Source organism: Pezoporus flaviventris, unplaced genomic scaffold (genome assembly GCF_033815535.1).
Source record: "Pezoporus flaviventris isolate CSIRO_AGI_PZ_B2104156 unplaced genomic scaffold, CSIRO_AGI_Pfla_v1 ptg000082l, whole genome shotgun sequence".
NCBI classification, from domain to species: domain Eukaryota; kingdom Metazoa; phylum Chordata; class Aves; order Psittaciformes; family Psittacidae; genus Pezoporus; species Pezoporus flaviventris.
Genome location: NW_026892630.1, coordinates 3,584,809 through 3,605,195, shown reverse-complemented (window position 1 = coordinate 3,605,195; position 20,387 = coordinate 3,584,809). Strand labels below are relative to the sequence as shown.

Genomic DNA, 20,387 nt, shown 5'->3' with positions numbered 1-20,387 from the left:
TGAGTGTCAGATTAGAGCTCATTCAGCTCTAATCAGTAGCCAGTTTTAGGACAGTCTTGTCTCTCAAGATTTCCAGGGCTATCAGTTGAGATTTATTTTAGTTTTCTAAAACTCTTTTAGTTTTTTCAAATTATATTATGTAGAGTATTTAAATGCACTATGATTGTACATTATTTAAGTGTTGCTTTGTCACATCTGGGGGAAGTATCCATCTTGCTCTTCATAATTGTCTGTCCTTGGTGTTCAAGTATGTTATCCCATGTTGTTTTTCTAATGTAGTTGTTCCTACTTTAAAAGCAAAACAAAACACAACTAGTATACAACGTGTGATTTTCTATAAGAAGTTACTCAAGCTTTGCATCTATTTTTGAGCTCCTTACTTTGAAATCTTGCAAGTGAAGCACAGAACAATAATACTTTGGGGCTGGGCACTGTATACATTCCTTCGTCTGTATAGGCCCTTTGCCAGCAGTTGTGGCTGGGCAGAATGTGAGGGGCAGAAGTTCTTGTCAGTAGCCAGTGCTGTCTTACCCTTGGTCACATAGCTCTGCAGCTGCAGTAGCCTGGCACTACTGCAGGTGCAGGAAACATTCACCACTGGAGGATATGGTTGTTTCCTAAAAAAGAAACTAGGATCATTGCTGTTAATGTTCCTTTACTGTGAAAGGACTGTGTAAGAGCACATTGGTGACAGCAGGCTCAGACTAAATGAAGTTTTAAGGAAATTTTAGGTTCTTTTGAAGTCCACAGAGAGTTGCTTTTATGGGTAGAATTAAGGTTGCTGTGGCTCCTTAATTATGCATGTCCCTAACATAGTTATTCACATTTCTCTTTCTATTTAGCAGTTTTACTGTGTTTGGGTGTTTATGATGTTTGTGGTTTTACGTTGGTTTATGAAACCATGTTCAGTGTGGATTTTGATTCAGTGTAGTTTTTACAGACAGGCAAGGCTTTTCATTACAGTGTTTAAATAGTTTTGTACTTTTAAATACTCAATCTTTGTATTAGGCTGAGGTTTTAAATTTACTATGTATTGAAAACAGGGCTACATTTTGCTGAAGAACAAGCTTTGGCAAGCTTAATTTAACACAGTGTATCTGTTAAAGCTTTCCACCCTTATAGAATCTTTTCTTAACTTCTTTTAGAGATGTGACACTGGGGGAGGAAAGAAATGTTAATTTTTGCAGAAGAAACAAAGAGCTGAAGTTGTAACAAGACTTGAATGCTGAGGTGCTTCCAAATTCCTACTTCAGGTGTTTCAGTTAGAAGCTGCATTCTTGAAAGCTCCTGCATAGTAGTTTCTTAAACTGTAAAGGTATTTAATTGTGCTGCTTAATGAGAATTTTCAGGTCCATAAAGATTTATTTTAAGGACATACATCCTGCGAGCTAGCAAGTTGGTAGGTGGATCATACTTAAACCTGTGAGCTCCGTGAAGAAGACATTGTGTTACTACTTGTTGATATATTTTATCGGGTAGATAGTCTGAGGCAAAAGATGCATTATAAATTATGCTCTACACAAAATGATAGATCAAGTAGAAATAGTTGTACCTGTAGCTAGTAATTCAGTCTTGGAATTAGAAACTTTGTGTGGTTTATGGTACCTGGATTTGTTTTCCTTATTTTGTATAAATCTGGCTGTCCTAAATACAATGCATGATTGTTCACAAACGAGTCTGCAGTTTAAAATATGTCTGATGGGAAGGCACATAAGCACTTGACCTGTGGCAGCATTTTGAGTGGAGGGATGGACTGCTGCTTAAAAATCCTCTGAAAAGAGTTTTCTTTTTAAGGACATAATTTCATTGAAAGATCTAGAACATGTCTGTCTAAGGGTGAAGACTCATCCTTTGGATAGACCAGAAAAGAGTGAATACCTCCTAAAGAGAAGTGTTTAACACTGATCTCCAAGTTTGCAGGGAAAAATCAAAGTGGTATTAAAATTAACTACATTTGCAGCATGTAATGGGGTTGAATTTGAATCTTTCTTTTAGTTTATAATGAGAATCAAGTCATTAACAGTAACAGAATGGCATGGAATTTATTATTTTGCCACCAACACAGGAAACAAGGGGCGAGTTAGCAAACCATCATCATGTTTAGCTAATTAAACTGGCCATCAGCTCTAGATCTTTGTAAAACAATAGAAAAACTGTAATCCCAGGCATTCCAACTAGTTGTTAGTAGTATGGCAAGCTGGTTAAAATAAGTGTATTTTTTTTTGTGCAAAGCAGAAAGCATATGGCTAGCTAATAGTACTGTGGGACAATGTGTCTTACATTAGTTACATAAAAAGTTTTAGTTAAATACATTCAAGTGGAATTAGAAACAGAGGAAATCTCTGCGTGTGCTGTAGCTGAATTATGTGCATGCAGTGAATTACGCACGTAATTAAAGTTGCTTGGTGCAATGAATAGCTTTAAAAGAGATACAAGGAAATTGCTTGGACTTAAATACTGTTAAGTATGTAATTGCAGAAAATGGTATAAATTTGTCTTGGTGTCTGTTGTTTCTATAATGTAAGTTATGTCTTGTGCTGTAACTGAATTTTGTTGCTCCAGGGCATTTTGGAAGTGAGACAACCCATCTTAATAGGCTTTTTTGGTAAACAGTTTTTAGAAGGAAAACATGAACAATGTCAGAAAGCTGAAACATATACCTCCTCTCACTTCTTCAGATTGCTGGGCATTTCAGTTGGGTTCTTCATTTTCTAGTTTAAGCTTGTCTAATTGGAACTCATTAAGATACGTTATGCCTCTTTCAGCTAGATGGAAATTTCTGTCATTGTTACAGTTCTCCATGGAGATGGGCACCCAGTGATACTGTTGAATACATCACAACTATGTAGTAGTAGCTCACCCTGATAGAAACCCAGTTTCTGGCTCAGTTCTCTGCACTTTGTGGGCATTCTGCACTTCCAAGAACTCATCATCTCCTGGTGTAAATTCTCACAGATTTTTTCCAATTAAATGAAGTTTACCTTGGACTGACTTCTGTGCAGCTTTTCATTAATTAATTGAACAGTGAAACAGAGTATGTTCACAGAGCTTGCAGATGATGCCAAGGTAGAAAAAGCTGCAGCTCTTGGTGGACAGTTTCATAATTTGAGCTGATCTCATTAAATTGCAGTACAGTCCCAAATTAGCTAACTGAAATTAGGAAGGAGAAATTAAGTGCTCAAATGCAGAATGGGAAAGAAATTATTAACAGTATTGCATAAAAAGGTTGTGTACAGTTGCTTAGAAATTCACTGTGAAACTTTGTTCTATGGATGAAAGAAAAAACCCGGGGATATAGATTCATCTTCCACTTTAATTGCAGCAAAGTGTGAACTGTCTGTCCGTTTGTTTCTGATTTGGAAAGAATGTGCTTACAGATTAAGTCATATCAGCGAGTTATGCAAAAGGGAATTTTTCATGGATCGTTTTTTCTCTCTGTTCTGTGACCTGTTTAACCCCATGATACTTTAACCAATATATTGAAGCAGCATGATATCTGATTGATTATTCATAATGAGAACAATTGTGAAAAAGTTGTTCTCCATATATCGGTGGATGATGAGACAAAAACCAAGCTGATTTTGCACAGATAATTTAAGCAAAGATTTTGAAGTGTGTGGATAATAAAACATACATGTGGATTACAGATTTTCTTAGGTAGAATCTCATGTTCTAAGAATTAGCATGACAACCCCGTCCTGTGTGTGGTTTAACACTTGGTCATTAACTTCTGGTCGCCAGTTTTGCACAGCAGTGTTCTACAGATGGGGTGGTGTTTGGATCAGAAAAGCAGTAGTAACCTCCATGTTATTTTGATTCTTACCCCCTCAACACATTCATTCGGGTGGTCCTCCTGCTGCAGGTGGTCTTCAGATTGATGAATCAAAGGTTAACTGTGCGTCTAAAAAGCCCAGAGCTCAATTTTAGAATACTCTATCAATTTCAGTGTGATGTTGGTCGGTATAATAGTTCTGCAGTCTTGTGGTATGGCCCATTCTTCATAGTCAGGTAAGGAGTAAGTATAATCCTGTTCTTCTAACCACTGAAGTCAGCAAGGCAGGGGAATCAAGTCTGCTTTTTGAAGATCCCAAATCTGTTTTGCACAAAATACATTGTCCCAAAACCTCCTTCAGTTGACGTGTCTACCTTTTTTCACATGTGCTCTTAAAATCTGGGGCCACGTGACTGTCAAACAGGTAGTCAGACTGCAGGTAGTGTTAGAGTGCTTAAGTGTCTGGTTTGCCTTTTCAGGTGAATTTGTAGCTATGTTTTGTAACTGGGATGTATTTATGACTAGAAAAATATTTTGTCATAGGTTTTGAAACTGCAAAGTCTCTCGCACTGCACGGGGCATATGTTATCCTGGCCTGCAGAAATATGTCAAGAGGCAATGATGCCGTACAACGTATTCTTCTGGAATGGGTAAGTGAATGTATATAGTGTCCAGCAGTAAGATGTGTTTTATAAGACATGATGTCTTTTGTGCAGTGAAAGAGATATTACATTGCCATTCAAGACTCTAAAGAAGAAGGCATTTTTCTTATTTTGTAGTAGCGTGTTCAGTCAGTGGTATATCAGTGATAAAGATTTTTCATTTTGTATGGCCATATTGGACTGTAAGGCTTGACATGTTGTTATTCATGCTACGTAGAGACGCTTTGTAAAGGTGGAAATGTTTGAAAGAACCACTGAGGCATGGTTCATAGTTCTTAGGGCAGGAATTTCGAGAACCAAATTGTGTAACTAACTGAAGGAGAATGCACACAGTCAGGTACCAAAGACTGCCACTATTTGCCCATAGTTATCATACTATGGCAGATTTCAGATCATTCTTAGAATTTTCAAAACCTAGGATGTTTACCTCCTTTCCTAGTCCATCAGGCCCAACAGCACTGCCATGCAGTCTGCCTCAACATTATTTTTCCCTTCCCACTTCTTATCTTTCATTATCCTTTCAATTTGTCATGCAAATACTAGCTCTTCAGTACTGTCTATTCCTTTGTTTCTTTGACTTTTAACTTCCCCTCCTTTTTTGAGAGGGGAGAATCTTCTAATGCCCTTATTAAAAATTATTCAGTGCTCTAAATTTATTCCTCCCACATTTAAGATTGCAGGCTACTTTTGTCTGAGCTTGCTATGACTGCTGACTTCCAGGACATGATCTTTTGACACAGTCCTCTACACTTTACTTGGATAAAAAACTGAAGGATCGGACTCTTGGAATTTTATTTCTTTCCTGCTAAAATTAGTGATGAGTATTTTAGCTTTATTTCCTAAGCTCTGAAAATACTTAAGCTGTTCTTGAATGATATGGGAGAGCACTCTGTAGTATTAGAATTTACACATAAGTAGTCTACAGATAATTATAATATTTACTAGTACAAAACAAACAGCACTTACTTACAAGTAACTATTGCCAAAGAAGTGATGCTTGTAATATTGATAATTTTTGTAACCACAAGTTTTTTCAAGAAAGTCTTTGGATTTAGGCCTCCTTCTGTTGCCTAGATGATATTAATGATTTACATTAAATAATTGAGAGGGAAAAATATCTTCCTTTCCCCTTCAATACTTCACATAAAAGCTTTAATTTTGTTTTTTCATTTCAATAGTGTGGGATTCCAAGAGCATTCCAACAGCGGCAAGCATACTGTGTGTTGCTTAAACATCATCTATCTGTGTGATATCTGGTGATATTCTGTCTTTTGAATTTAGTAGTCACAGTCCAGCTTAGTATGGCTGTAGAGAATGTTTTTAATGTAACTAAAATAAGGCTGGTACTGAGTACCTTTTGTTTGGAAAAAAAACAACCCATTACCTCCTGAACTCTAAGCATAGGAGCACTTAGAAGGCATAGGAATTCAGGAATACTTGTTTTAATGCCTATATTGTCTCACCAAAAGTTAATGAATTGTTAATTAAATGAAGATCACTGAAGGTCAAGTTACTTCAGAAACACTACATTTATTTACTAACAGTTTTCATACTCTAATTGTTCAGAAAAGAATTTCATCTGTAAAGTGGGTAGCTGGAAAACCTTCAATGCATCTTTGTAATGGCTTTGTTGTTGTTTATTGAGAGGGACTAATTAACTTTGATTATTGCACTAATATTATGGCACTTTGACAGTCCCTCAGATTTATGACTCTGGGAAAATAAACAAATGAAATGCAGGTGCTGGAGCAGAAAGAATAACTTATTACTGAACTTTAATTACTTGGAGTGTGTAACCAGGAGAGAATTAGTTGATGAATTACAAGATGCTTAAAATTTACATGAAATTGTAAGCAATCCGGAGGAAAACAAACACAAAAACCTGCCCCAAAGTCAGTTTCTGAAAACAAAGAGACAAAGATTAATTTGATTGATACTAATATTAAAATATTGATGTAGAATATGAATTTTTGGCTTATAGTTGTAACTACAAAGCAGGAAGTTGTTACTTGAAAATTCTTTCCTAAAATGAAAGAGTTTAAGGAAATTGTGAGCAGTCAGTCTCTGCATATGGTTCAGCTGAATTCATCTGTATCTGCAACTAGCCTGCTATAAAGAGCTTTAAGGCATCCACAGTATTTTGTCTCCTTTATTCCTAGGGAAAGCAAAATTATTGGAGGAAATGGGTTTACCTTTCAATTTGGAACTGGTTTTATTTTAAATTATAGCTGTTTAGGATGTAGTCTTAGCCTCATGTTTATGTTACTCAGGTAGGGTTTTTTTTTGGCAACAGTTGTTCTCCTGCTCCTACTTGCTTTATGTTTTCTTGTAAATTTTTGAGATTAGGTCTCTAAACTGGACTGTCAATACTGTCTTCCTCCAGGATTTTGAGGTAGAAATTCAGTAAATATGTTCCTACTCTTCAACTGAATGTCCAAACCCCGTTTCTTCTTCTTTGTGTGAACTGTACTTTTAGAACTAAAAAAAACTTTGCCATATAGTATCCTAGTGTATTTACATGTCATAAATGTACTGTGCTGTGAATAAAATTGGTAGTCCTATAATAATGTGAATATTACTAAAAGCAGTGTTTATCCTTTACTGTCTTTTCTGTGGGACAAAATACTCTGCCTTGAGTACTTAAACCTTAGTACTCAGGGTTTAAAAACCTTAGTAGTCAAGGTTGAAATGTTGGATAAAGAATATTTCCTCTTTCATTCTTTTTGTTGTCAGATGCAAAAGAGACTTCCACTTATTTTGCAAGAAGGCTAATAAAAATTGTATAAAGAAACCACTGTTACTAGTTCAAGTTTTGATACAATTATCTAATTGATGGTGTGTTTTAAGTAAAGGCTGAAATATATACAGAAAAAAAAATGTAAGTCTTAAACAAACCCCAACCACCACTGCCGAACCACAACAAAACAGAAAAGTCCCCCGGATTAATCCTACTGTAATGCAGCATTTAAGAGTACTTGGAAAAGCCATCCGGCTTGTTTCCTTAGTGAATCTATTTCATAGAATCATAGAATAGTTTGGGCTGGAAAGGACTCTAAGAACATCTAGTTCCAATGCTCCTGCCCAGGCAGGGACACCTTCCACTAGACCAGGTTGCTCCAAGCCCCATCCAATCTGGCCTTGAAGACTGCCAGGGGTGGGGCAGCCACAGCTTCTCTGGCCACCATGTGCCATCGGCTCAGCACCCTCATAGAGAAGAACTTCTTCCTTATATCCAACCTAAACTTCCCCTGTTTAAGTTTTAACCCGTTACCCCTTGTCCTGTCACTACAGTCCCTAATGAAGAGTCCCTCCACAGCATCCCTATAGGCCCCCTTCAGATACTGGAAGGCTGCTATGAGGGCTCCACGCAGCCTTCTCTTCTCCAGGATGAACAGCCCCAACTTCCTCAGCCTGTCTTCATACGGGAGGTGCTCCAGCCCCTGATTATCCTCGTGGCCCTCCTCTGGGGCCACCATTTTATAAGGACAAAATGGGACAGCTAAATGAAAAAACAGAAATGTTAAGGTCTAGAGAAAACAGGGGCGATAATGGGAGAAAATAAGGTAGGTGATGTTTTGTTTGGGTTTGTGGGTTTTGTTTTCTTTTTTTGTTTAGTTGTTTGCTTTTTTTTTCGGATTAGCTGCTGCTATGTTTAAAAACAAAATTCAAACTGATCTTGATTCGCTTTTGGAGACAAATCTGGAAAACTTTTTTTTTAAGCAGTTTTGTCTGAAGAGCTATTTTGTAGCGAGTTTGAGCCATTTGAGTAGGGATTGTCTGTACAAGCTTGCTAATTACTTTAGATAACTGACATTTGTTTGCAACCTGCAGTATTCCAATTACTTTCTTCCTAAACCACAGCAGAATTTTGCTAATATTGCAGATAAAGGGAAATTGCCTTATGTAAAGCATTGTGACAAATTTCAATGTGACTGGTTTAGCTAGTCTGTCAAATATAATTTTTATAGAGAGGTATAGTAAATTATATTGGTACAATCCAATGTTTTATATAGATACACAGAGAAAAAGGAAGAGCAGATAAAGTAGTGGATAAAAAGAGAGATCAGTATAGTTTTGCATTTGATATCTTGAAAATGACTGTTGTTCATGCACGATGACATTCAATATCAATTTAAAACTGTTTGATAATTTCTTGCTTGGAAAAGAGGAAATTAGAATTCTAGAGTTATTATTCATTTTAATCAGAAAGAAATTGTCAAAGATAAATCTCTCCTTGATTAGCGAAAAGGACTGAAAGCAGCCAAGAGAAAATGTCAATACTTTCCAAAGGAGGAATGATTGTTCCAAGTCGTAGCTTAATTGACTTTAAGGCTTAATGAAAACCACTACAGTGCTGTTTGTACACATAGTTGCTCTGACGAACACTGAAATCTATGCTCCAGGAAGAGAAGCTAGGTAATTTATTTTACATTATTATTGATATAATTTTCTAATTGAGTATGAGCAGAATGTGTGGATAAAACCGTGTAGCTGCAGATGTTAGCAGTATTCTCAAGAAAATACTTAAGAATATGAATGAATAAAATATTTCATAAATCACAGCTTCCCTTGCCAAGAAGATCTCATTTATTTATTCCTGTCAAATAGTCTTTGAAGTAGATATTAAAAGATAAATTGTAAGTTTAATATTTCATAAAAAGTATAATGTTTCTTTTGTAATTATTCCTCAGTGTTAAGCCTACAGCTACTTCAAAGATTAGATTAAACTGTAAAAAGAAAATTTGGGTTTGCTTTATATGTAGAAACTTACAAGGTAGAGATGTGACAAGAGAAGACAGAATAGCCATGAAGAAAACCAACAAAATAAACATGACGCCTTGCTGTATTCCTTTCCCCTAAAGTATTCCCCACCTAAGAAGTGATTTATATTCTTGCTGATTAGGTAACTGAATGAAATTAAAACTTGATAAGTGAGTCTTTGTATTCCAATTGTAATCTTGTGAAGCTCAGAAAGATGAGAAGCAAACTGGGCACGTTTGCATAGAACGTGGGCAACAGTTTTCCTTTGTCAACTATGTGTGTCTCCTTGAGGAAGGGGAACTGAGTTCCCAAGTAGTGTTTCGTCTCCACTGGTGTTCTTGCTTTACGATTTTTTGGTATGTGTGTTGAATGCAGAATAGCTCTGTAAAATATTCTTTATTCTCTTGGTACTAATAGATGCTAATCTTGATGCAGAAATATAATTTCTCTTTATATCTATTGGATGTTAATTTTGCGGGCTTTTTCTGTAAATCAGTCAGCCTATTAATAAAGGATTTCCATACCAAGACCATGTAAGACTACATTAGAACCAGCAAAATACGTTGTTCTTGGAATTAACATACGTGAATGATTGCAGGGGGACATCTGATCATGATTAGTGGCAGGTTGTCAGTTATGGAAAAATCTGGAGAACGTGTAAAAGATGGCTTTTGAGATGTAATAAGTACTGAATGAAACCACAATCTGTTTCACAGAGTTGAAGAGTTTCAAACTCTTAGAAGTAATCTCTTCAAAATGCAAAGTATTTCAGAATATCATACAGCTGAAGCACATGCATTTCTGTGAAAATATTATGTCCAATATTGTGTTGTTATTTTGTAGTAAAGAATTGTATTGTTTCAAAGCATGATATTCTGAAACTATGTATTATTGGCTCACATGCCATCACAGTGTAATACACAGTTAGAAAAGCCTGCAGCGTACAGACATATTTCATCTGCACTTGTCTTTAGTGCTCTAAATAGTGACCATGCTGAAGAATCAAGATAAAGTAGTTATCCAGACCTTGCGATCGGGAAAAGGCCTCACAGGCAGAGGCAGTGTCTTTGGATTAAGATAATCGGTAATGCAATAAGAAAAAATAAATCTGTGGCAAATAGTCTCAATTGCAGCCACAGACACTTAAACTAAAGTGAGTTTAGTTGAAGTGAGTTAAAGTGAGTTTCACTGCTGAGCATAAGGCTTGTTTTCTTTTTAAGGGTGTAATCCAGATCTTTATGAAATGAAGGCATCATTTAATTAACTGTAATTGCAGTGGAATCAGACCTTATGTTACTAGCAGAGACTTGATAGTATAAGCCTTAACCAGTGCTGGTGCTAGTAACAACTGACTGAGAGCAGTATGAAAGTGTGGCTGGACTTTGGCCGTAATGGTCAAGAATTTACTCACTTCCTGTGGGTAATCTGCTCAGTTGAGACACCTTAAGAGTGTGATGTCTGCTGTGAAGTTTTTTTCCAAGTACAGATGGACAGTGAATTGTTAAATAATGGTAGTCATAATTTTTAATCAGTAGTAGCATGCATACATAGCACTAAGGAAAACTAAATTTAATACAGTCTGCTAGTTTAAGCAGCTGAAAAGCAGTTTCTTTTGTATTTTGAACTCTCCTGGCATGTTCTGAGGTGGCAGTTTCTTTTTCAGTTCGCAGGCTTCTATAATGGGATGGGAGCTATTCACATGGACATGTCTCACTCAACCTGTCAGAGCTATTGATCTCGTTATCAGTGAGAAATCTGTGGTCTTCAAGTTCTTCTAAAACCAGCTGTGAATCAGGGAATATAGCCGCTGACAAGAGCAAGAGGCTTTCTAGCAATTTGCAAGGAAATTTCTTAAAACCTCCCCCCTAAAGTTAAAAAATTTAACAATTTAGCTAACATATATATGGATGAGTTGTTGAGGCCTGTTTTTTGTACGCTATAAACATATGGCATGAATTTGCTCTCATTAAAGATGCTGAGAAACGGGAAAGGCAAATATTTATATTACATTCATGTTTTACAGTAAAAACACTGTTCAGTTTGTTTATACAGTTCCACTGTTACAGTTTTTATGGTTAGTAATGAAACCACTGTAAAACAAAGTCTGAATTATATAGCAGATGTGTTAAGCCCCTAACTTTCAAGGTTGGGCATCCTTCTGAATACTGATACACTTCGTTAGAGAGTTGATATGCTGGCTACAGCTGAACTGTTTCATACCTATATCTTCATCTGTAGTTACCTCTGCACTAATAGTACTAGTTGCTGTACTAAAGATAGAGTTTTATTATCAAGATAAATACAGAGATATTTTAAAGTAATTACATTTATGAAATACAAAACCAGTCAGTGTGAGAGCAGAAGGCTTTAAACGATTTAGTGGACATTTTCCAAGCATTTAGGACCTTATATAGCTTATAACTCCAATAAACAGGGCTGAATTAAAAATGTTTAATTAATTTTATGCATGCTGTATTTCTCATTGCGGTTCTCAGATTTTTTTATTCTAGTTCAGTTGATAACTGGGACTCAAACTAAAGTGAATGTTAAATGTGAACATGGATTAAAAGGAAAAAAAACATCAGCTTGTTGAAAGGTGATTGTATTTTAGCTTTTACCTATTTGAAAAGGACCACAGATACATTGAGTTAGTTTTTGATCTTCACTGTACTGTACTGAGTGAAATATGTAATTTGGGTTGCATAAAACAGAGATAATTAATATAAATTCTTCATATGCATGTGACAATTTGGAGGAGAAATTAATGTAAGAAATGGCTTACATCCCTGCCCAAGGCTCTTTGATTCTGAGCTCTGCACAGAATGGTATTTTTCATGATACTTTATGCTCAATACCCTCCACAGTCACATTGACTTCCAGTGTAGTGTTCGCAGATGAAGCATTAAATACTAAGTGTCCTCAGAACTCTGTTCTTATTTAATAAATGAGGGTTAAGGAAATAGACATAAACATTGTATAGTACTTTTTAAGTTTCTGATTTATGTTGTTGTCATGTCTTTAACTAGGGAATGCTTTTTAATGGTGTAATATAGGTAATACATGCAGGAGAAAGTTTAGTGATGTCCAGCAAGGTAGAAGGGAATTTGAAGTGGTTTAGCACTATAGAATTTTTACAAGTGTAGGAAATAACATTTTAAGAAGTCTGGTAATATGAATGGAGGAGCTACTCTGTAGAAGTCAGAAGTCTTTGCTTTCTTTCATCTTTTTCTCAGATATGAGGAGAATCCATTAATGAAGCATTTTGAGATAAATTGGGACTTCTTTACAAACACAGATAGGGCAAGCAGAAAGATTTCTACTAAGAATAAAAAACTGGATGCTGGTGGAGGAAAAGAATGATGCAACAAATTAGCTTTATAGCTAGGAGAGACGTTGACTAAATTATTTCTGCTCTCATAATTCCATTCACCTTCCAGTATTTGCAACACAACTAAAAAAAAAATCTAAAATGTAATTTTGAAAGAAGTCACAGGATTTTATTGTTCCTTATTTTTTTGTTATGTCAGCAGAATGTTATACATAGAAGTGTTGAGGTGATCTTTCTGATGATTTGTTTCTTTAGTACAGTCCCGGCTATTCTTAATCTGGAAATGTGAATCATGAAATCCCTACCATACCTAAAGCTTTGTAATAATACTGCTTAAATGCAATATGAGCTTTTTAACAAAAACAAAAAATTAAAATAGTCCCCCCCAGACATAAAAATAAAACAGAATAACCCCTTTAAAAATGCACTTCATGCTTAGTTTTCAGCTCAGTGGCACTAGGAAATACCTTTGCTCAACAGCATTAAAAACCTGTCTGTAGTTGTCTGTCTTTAGAAGAAATATAGCCTTTGTACATTTAACTTCAGTTTAGCTGGTAGGGTGCAGAGAAGTTTGGTTTCATTGATACTTTACATACACTAGTGTAACTTGGGTTTGTTTTTTTTTTTTCGGAACCTTTGTGTCTCAGTCTCTAAAACTGTTTAGTGCTGACACTGAATATTCATTTACTGTAGTCCAGGTAGATGCACTCCTACATGAACTGAGTTCTGCTGTCACTGGATTTCTGGTTATCAGTTCTGGGAAAGGAATGGGGGAATTAAGGAGCTGGATATATATGTTTTTAAACCATCTTCACAATTAATCTGATTGTAACATAAGCTTGCAATGTATTCCATTAATGAAGAAGACAAGCTTAGCTTATGGTAAATACAGTACTAAGTGTTTATAGTGCATTTCATATTTTACATGATTCCCTTTATAATTCTGCTTATCTTTTCATTCTAATTCCCTAAAGGATGTATAAAAGAACCCCTAAAGAGAGTAATTACTGCTCTATTCCTTAACCAAGGCTCCTTTTGCAAAAAGAAATCTGAGCTGCTTTTTAAAGAAGGCAGTTTTAAATAAAAATGCAAATAAGCTGCTTTGTAACCACATTAATTACCCACCTAGCCTCTTATTACCGTGTTTGTATTGTTTGCAAACACTATTTACAGTCGTGTGGAAATTACCATTCCTGGGCCGCAGGAAGGCAGTGGTTGGTAGGTTGTGCTTTGGAACCAATTAGAGTGAACCTTGTCTCCAGCAGGGCTCATGGGAGAAGGCATAGCCTTGCAATGTCAAATAACGGCATTAACTCAGACTGCATCGGTACTGGCTTGTAATTATATTATTGGCCCTCTTTTGCTTCTGCAACGAGTTTCATTCTCTGCATTTTAAAACTAACAGGCAGCATTGCCTCTCACTAATGATTTAATATGTACTGTGATAATTTTTTATGAAAGTCATGGTGAAATCCGGTGGGTCATTTTTGTCCTCAAATTGGTTCCTTGTTTTAATTTTATAGAAAGTAAGCAAAAACCTAATGTTTGTGTTCAAGATCTCATAGATTTCCATGTAATTGATTTTTCACAGTGAAAAGGCAGCTATATTAGTTGATTTCATTATCAGAAGCGAACAGGATGGAGTATCTGTTAGTATTAGTTGTAAATAGTATGTTAGCTGGCAATAATTGAATGGTCATAGGTCTTTCAGCGCTTCGAAGAAACTGAATACTTCATAGTAAAATGTAGTCGTATTCGTTAAGTAAAATGCACACTTGTTGCTAACCTTGTATGTGTTCTTTCCTTGGGTTTCCATGCCAGGATTGTGAAATGGGCCTTTACTCTAAAAATTACTCAGAAATTAAAAGGAATCCAAAGAGATGCCTCAGTGTTCATTCTTTTGCAGTTACAAATGATTTCAGATGCCAGAGTTTGGTTTGATGGGTCTGCAATGTGAAGAATTGTTTTTTTAAGATTTGTTTTCTTAGGCTTGTAACCAGTCTGTCAATATGTTAAATTAGTCCTCAATAGGAGGAACTTTTCTTGGTTGAGTTTATGGGAAAGAAAATGTAGGGAGATTATTTTTTTCCTACTTATGTACTGCATGTATCTGTAGAGCTGCTACAGTGTGATAATGTTTAAAGGATACGTGCTGATAAAGACAAAAATGTTAAGGTCTGTATCAGTTCTACTGTGACACTGAATACAGTAGAGTAGGAAAATAGCAACTCCAGCACCGTGTAGTACAACTCTGCATAATTGTTATGCATTAAAAAGAAGAAAAAGGAAAAAGAAGAAAAAAGATGCTTGTTGTTGGATCACTTATAGTTTTTTTCAGTGACAAGGGACTAATGTGATCTCATGAGAAGAAGCACTGACTTGGTTCATGATCCACAATAGCTTATAAAACTGAAGATAATTATCTGGGTTATGACTACAGAACAGCATGAATGGCATAAAAATAGCCTAGATAGGGTTAAACAGGAATACAGAAGATGTATAGAAAGTAGGCTTGATAAGTAGAGTGCTCAAAAGGTACTATTAATTTGTTTGCTTCTCAATGATATTTCTAAATCTTTTATTAGTATGAAGCCAAAGCATTATATTTTTTTACTTAGCTTACTGTCATTTCTAATTTCTTCTCTTCCTTTATTTCCTTTTATCCTGATAATTACCTTTGGAGCTGGTGAGCTGGGGACAGAAGAGTACTGACCTTTGCTTGATCCCCTGGACTTCCCTTCAATATCCTGTTACTTTATCTTTTACCTCACTTTGTTATATTTAGTGCTAGCTGTGGGAAATTGCACTGCTTTCTTTGAAAATCTCCATTTTAGCAATGCATGATAAGGACTGTGGTTTGTCATATGTCCAAGGAGAAACTGCTCCAAGTGGGGTCCAGAGTGGGCATGGTTCTTTAGGTAATTTCCCGAGTGAAACATTGAAACCTTTGGTGTCTCCCAGACACCATTATCTTTGTATGAATAAGATAGTTTGTTATCTGCTTATTTATCTCAGATGGTTAAGGCACTAGGGTAAAATGACATGATATCATTGTGCTGAAAATTTATGATGCGTAATTTAGTAAGAGGTTGTAAACCTAAGGTATATCAATGTGCTGTTATTCAAAAGAATGTTATATTTATCCTATTCATTAAAAGGTCTGTTTCTAAAGTCTGCTGAAAATATTAATTTTCCGTTGCCTAGAGAGTTTTACATAAGACCCTAAATATCCATATGCATGAAGTTTATTTTTAAGGGGCAGAACTTTAGGTATATGTCTGCAGCCATTTGTCCACATTTAATTTGCAAGTGTTGAGATACCTGCCGATATCTGCCATAATTTATGTTACTTAATGTCAAACATTTGAAGGTGATTGTACTCTGCTGTGCTTATTTCTTTCTTTCTTTAAATCCAGAACTGTGTCACTGAGATTTATTATCGCTGTGTTAAGGGAGTACACGCAAGATATGACTACCTGTTTGTTGTGAGGTGATGTAATTTAAAATCTTATTTAGCTCTTTTCTTGTTTATGTCTTGGAAGGAAGCACTTCACACATGTGCTTTCCTAATTGTGCTGGGGGGGGAAGAGTGCATTAGTTCTGAATGCAGTTTGTCCTTTTGAAAGTAATTTTGATTTTTACTCGTGACTTGCCATGTGAGAACTCTGAACCCCTACATGAACATGTAAACACTTCCTTTGTGTTTTCTAAACAGAAGCTCTTCTTCCTTTAATAGTACTCTATTAGCAAATTTACCTGGAAACCACAATCCAAATGTTCTGATTTTCACACTAAAACCACTACTAATTTGGTCTCAATAAAGATATTTGGTGTGTCATTTTGTAGCAGCAACAGTGTGTTAAACTTGTTCTTTCTCGTATTTCATTTGAGGCCACTGAGATGATACAGCATTAACTTCAGCAACAACCTTTGCCTATCAAATAGAAGTGTTGAATTAATATAACGAAAGGAATGTTTTTGGATTTTTTTTTAATTTTTTTTTTTTTTTTCTGTTAGAGCCATACAAAACAAGCCTTGAACCACCTAAATAAATCTTGAGTTTCTGATCGTAGCATGTAACGGAAAATATAGCATAAAATATATAACTAGATACTTTTGGGTTTTTTTTGTAAGTAGGCTTATCCAAACTGTTGTTATTTTAATTTTGAGTAAGAAAATAAATTAGGATGTCTTTACATTAGACTATACTTTGCATATGCCTCTTTCAGGTCCTCTGAATCCTTACCACTATACAGATGACAACTATGTAATTTGTAGGGCAGTTCTGGTCTTTTGGTTTTCCCTAATTCTTATACGGGACACATTGTGATCTGTAGTTCAGATTTAACTGAAACATCTTTAGCCCTTTTAGTCCTTGATGTTGGATGCGATGACAAAGAGCTATTTGTACTTAAAGGTCCTAAACACACTGCATTAGACACCTTCAAAGGAAATCTCATCTGAGTTTTACACTACAGATTTTTGACAATGTGATAGAGTGGTGAGGCATATCTAACCCAGCTCAGTTGTACTGGTAGATGCTGTTTATGAAGATGCAGTTAAATTATTAAAAAAAGCTTGTGGTTAATATCCTTTATTTTATCAAGGTAGAACTGAAATAAATGCATCTTGCTGATGCAAGCTTTAAGCATTCTTGAAATGCTATCAGAGTATAATTGTTGTAATAGTCACTGCTAGGAAAGTGCAGCAGGTACAGATCTGGTTTCAGCAAATGAATAAACACTCTTTTTGCTCAGTTTTAAAAGAAAACCTACAGATGACTTTGTTGCCTGGCTTTCTGGAGTCATTTCTAGTCTGATTTCCCAGGGAGCCAAGGCACGCTTAGTCACTGTATCTACCCTTCCTTGTCTAATAACTTCTGTTCCCAGAGAGATTTTAGAAGGAAATTTAAAATAAAAGGATAAAGATCCTTAGTATAATCAGGTTATTGTAAGCACTGTGAGCTTTGTGAAAGGATAAGTATCCAGTCAGTGGGCAGAACTGAAGGGCTTTATGTGTGTAGACATCAGAGAACCCTTGAGAGTAGGTAGGAAGGAAAGTACAGGATGCAGTTCAGGGAAAATTTCAGTCTGGACTTTGTATTTTGCCATGGTTCATTGGGTTCTGAGTTCTCACAGAACTGCTAGTCTGCTATGTAGATGAACGACCTATATGCTTCCTGCGACCTCCAAATAGGACATCAGAAGAACTTAAGTGTTGGTGACCCTCTCTGTGCCAGGGTGACATTTATACCTTGTGTGGTCAGGGAGCTTTCAATTTTTTCTTGGTTATCCCATCTTAGAATTTTTAGGAACTGCTCATTAATGTAGTCATGTTTAACATGTTATGGTTACAAACAAAAACATGAATGTATGTACTCATTTCTAATTAATTTGTGTAATTATATTTTATAATCTAGGTGTTTGCAAAGCAGAACATAGTACACCCCATTTACTGTCTGCTGTAGCTAATAAAAATAATAGAATGAAATAAATCTTAAAACTAATTTTAATTGTAACTATAGATTAGTTGTAAATTATATCTTTGTTGTGTTTATTTTTAATTCTGCAGTGTTGCAGGTTTGTAGAGCATACCAATTAGCGTAGTTATGCAAAGTAATGATGAGTTAATTACTGTAAATGTGGAATGTTATTTCTGTGACAATTTAAAATAGCGTACTGAGGTACGTTTTTAAATGTAGGACTAGAAATAAAGGGAAAAAGGAGATGGTGACAATAAAGAAGACTGGTTAGTGTTATAAAGATTTTTTTTTCAGTATTCAAATTGCTAATGTAGATTAGGTGATTAAAATACATGAAGAAGAAAGGAGTTTAACAATTAAGAATAAAATCTCAGCATCTGAGCTAATAACATTATAAACATGGACAGAAATGAGATAAACCTGTGTATTTCACTATGCATTACTGTATAAATTTGAGTGAATTAATCAGAAATAGATTACTGCTGTAATGCCACTTATGTTCACTCGGTGAAGCCTCTCTTGCTTTGGAAGTTATCTCATGCTGATTGGTGGCCTTCCATGTCAGTAGTGCTTCTCTGCTACCTAAGGCAGTAAGTGTTGTCAAGTTTGTTTTTGTGAATATGGTTAAAGAGTAGAAAATGCCTCTAGCTTAGAGTGTTTTACTTTCTGATCAACAGTAGTAAATCCTACCATTTAGAAATCTGTATAGTATACCTATGAGAAATGAGCTGATTCATGACGTTTCCTTGAGCATGTACACTGTAAGAGATATTAATAGCTTCCTTCAGCAGTGTCCCACTTAGACTAACTTTGAAATGCAATATTTCATTCTGTCCTGGTTAAATTAACCTTACATTTTTCTGTGAAATGGCATGACTACCTAGAGAAAATCTGAAGTGTACTATGGGGGGGGGGGGGGGGAGGCAGAAATATATCCAGCATAGTATTTATACATTAAATATTTACTTTTCAATTGGTTGTCTCCCCAGTGAGTGCAGATTTGGTAATGCAAACTGGTGCCATTCACTTCTCTGGTTACCTTTTTAAATAATGAGAGAAATATTAAAACTTCTGGAGTCAGTTCTGGTGACGTTAGCAATAAGTGGGATTTTTATATGTAAAATTTATACAATGGCAGCAGAAAAGTGTTCTGCTTCCAAAGAATGGTATAGTAAGGCAAAAGCTCTTCCACTCCTTGGGGGAGTTTTTGGAGCCCTGTAAGGCTGGAAAAAACAGTGCATAAACCTTAAAGTCCCAGACATTCAGGTTCATCTGTTTGGTCCTGTTATGGCAGAAATCATTACAAGTTTGATAGATTTATTTATAAAGACTTGCTTTAATTTTTAAAGTACATCTATTCCAGCATTCCTCATTTCAAGCTCAGCTGTGGATCAAGATGAAAGAAAAATTAAATTGTATATTGAAGAGCTGTTAATTGAACTGCACTGCATTTAGCAAGGGAGCATCAGCTTCAGGCAGTCAATACTACAGAGAATTTTTAATGCACTGTATCACTAGATTGTCAGTTTGTATTGGAGAATGCAAACAGACTGCTTCGACTAGTGATGAAGCCCTGGAAACTTTTAAGTTGTTAAGGGGAGAAAATGTCATTTTGCTTTGATATGTTGTGACAAAGTTGTTGATAGAGCCAGGAGCAACATTTTTTTTTTTAGGTGAATATTATTTGAATATCTTGCTATTGATAAATTCTGATTGCTTGGTATTTATTCTTTAAATGGGCAGAGATTGTGCACTGTTATTTTTGTTTTTTTTTAATGGGAGTCAAACGAGTTCCACAGAATTCTTGAACTTGCACAAATGTTACTTTCCAATTTGAGAAGCTCTGAAAGTCTCATTTAAAAATATTAGTTCTCTCCAGATATAATTCTAAAAAATAGCATATCAAAAAGCCTTAGAAATGCTTTAGAAAAATGTTATCTCTCTTTCCTAAGGCAGTGTTAATTTCTTTTGTAGTTAATCTTTTGTGCTTGAATTTAGTACATTTATAGTTAAAGATTCTTTTAACAGCTAAATTATTTAAGCACGTCTTCTGGGATAATATGGTCTGTTTGGTGTTAAGTATGAAATACTTTTTATTTCATTTTCTTCACTGATAAAAATGAAATAACTAGAGGCATTTGTAGAACCAGAACAGATTTAGGGCTATGGTGTTCAATTAAAGATGTACTATTCTAAGACACAACTTGTCAAAGTGGTCACACTTCGGGGTAAGATTCTTCTTACTTTTGGTGATCATTAAAAGGCTTAAAGTCCACCTTTAGGAAAACCATAGTCTGAAAAATATTAATTATTTTTAGATGCCAGAATCTGGACTTTTCTTTCCATAAGTGTGCTAGGTGTCAAGTAAGTGGTAAACTTAAA

The 20,387-nt window shown here is 35.5% G+C and overlaps 1 protein-coding gene across 1 annotated transcript in view; it reads left to right on the top strand.

The window, feature by feature from the left end:
• The first annotated feature begins 4,317 nt into the window (after positions 1–4,317).
• Positions 4,318–20,387, top strand: part of WWOX (WW domain containing oxidoreductase) — a 499,554-nt gene continuing 483,484 nt past the window's right edge. The window contains exon 1 of the mRNA XM_061475050.1: positions 4,318–4,422. Coding sequence (XP_061331034.1) covers positions 4,378–4,422 — 45 coding nt within the window. The 5' untranslated portion in view covers positions 4,318–4,377. The remainder of the gene's footprint in view (positions 4,423–20,387) is intronic.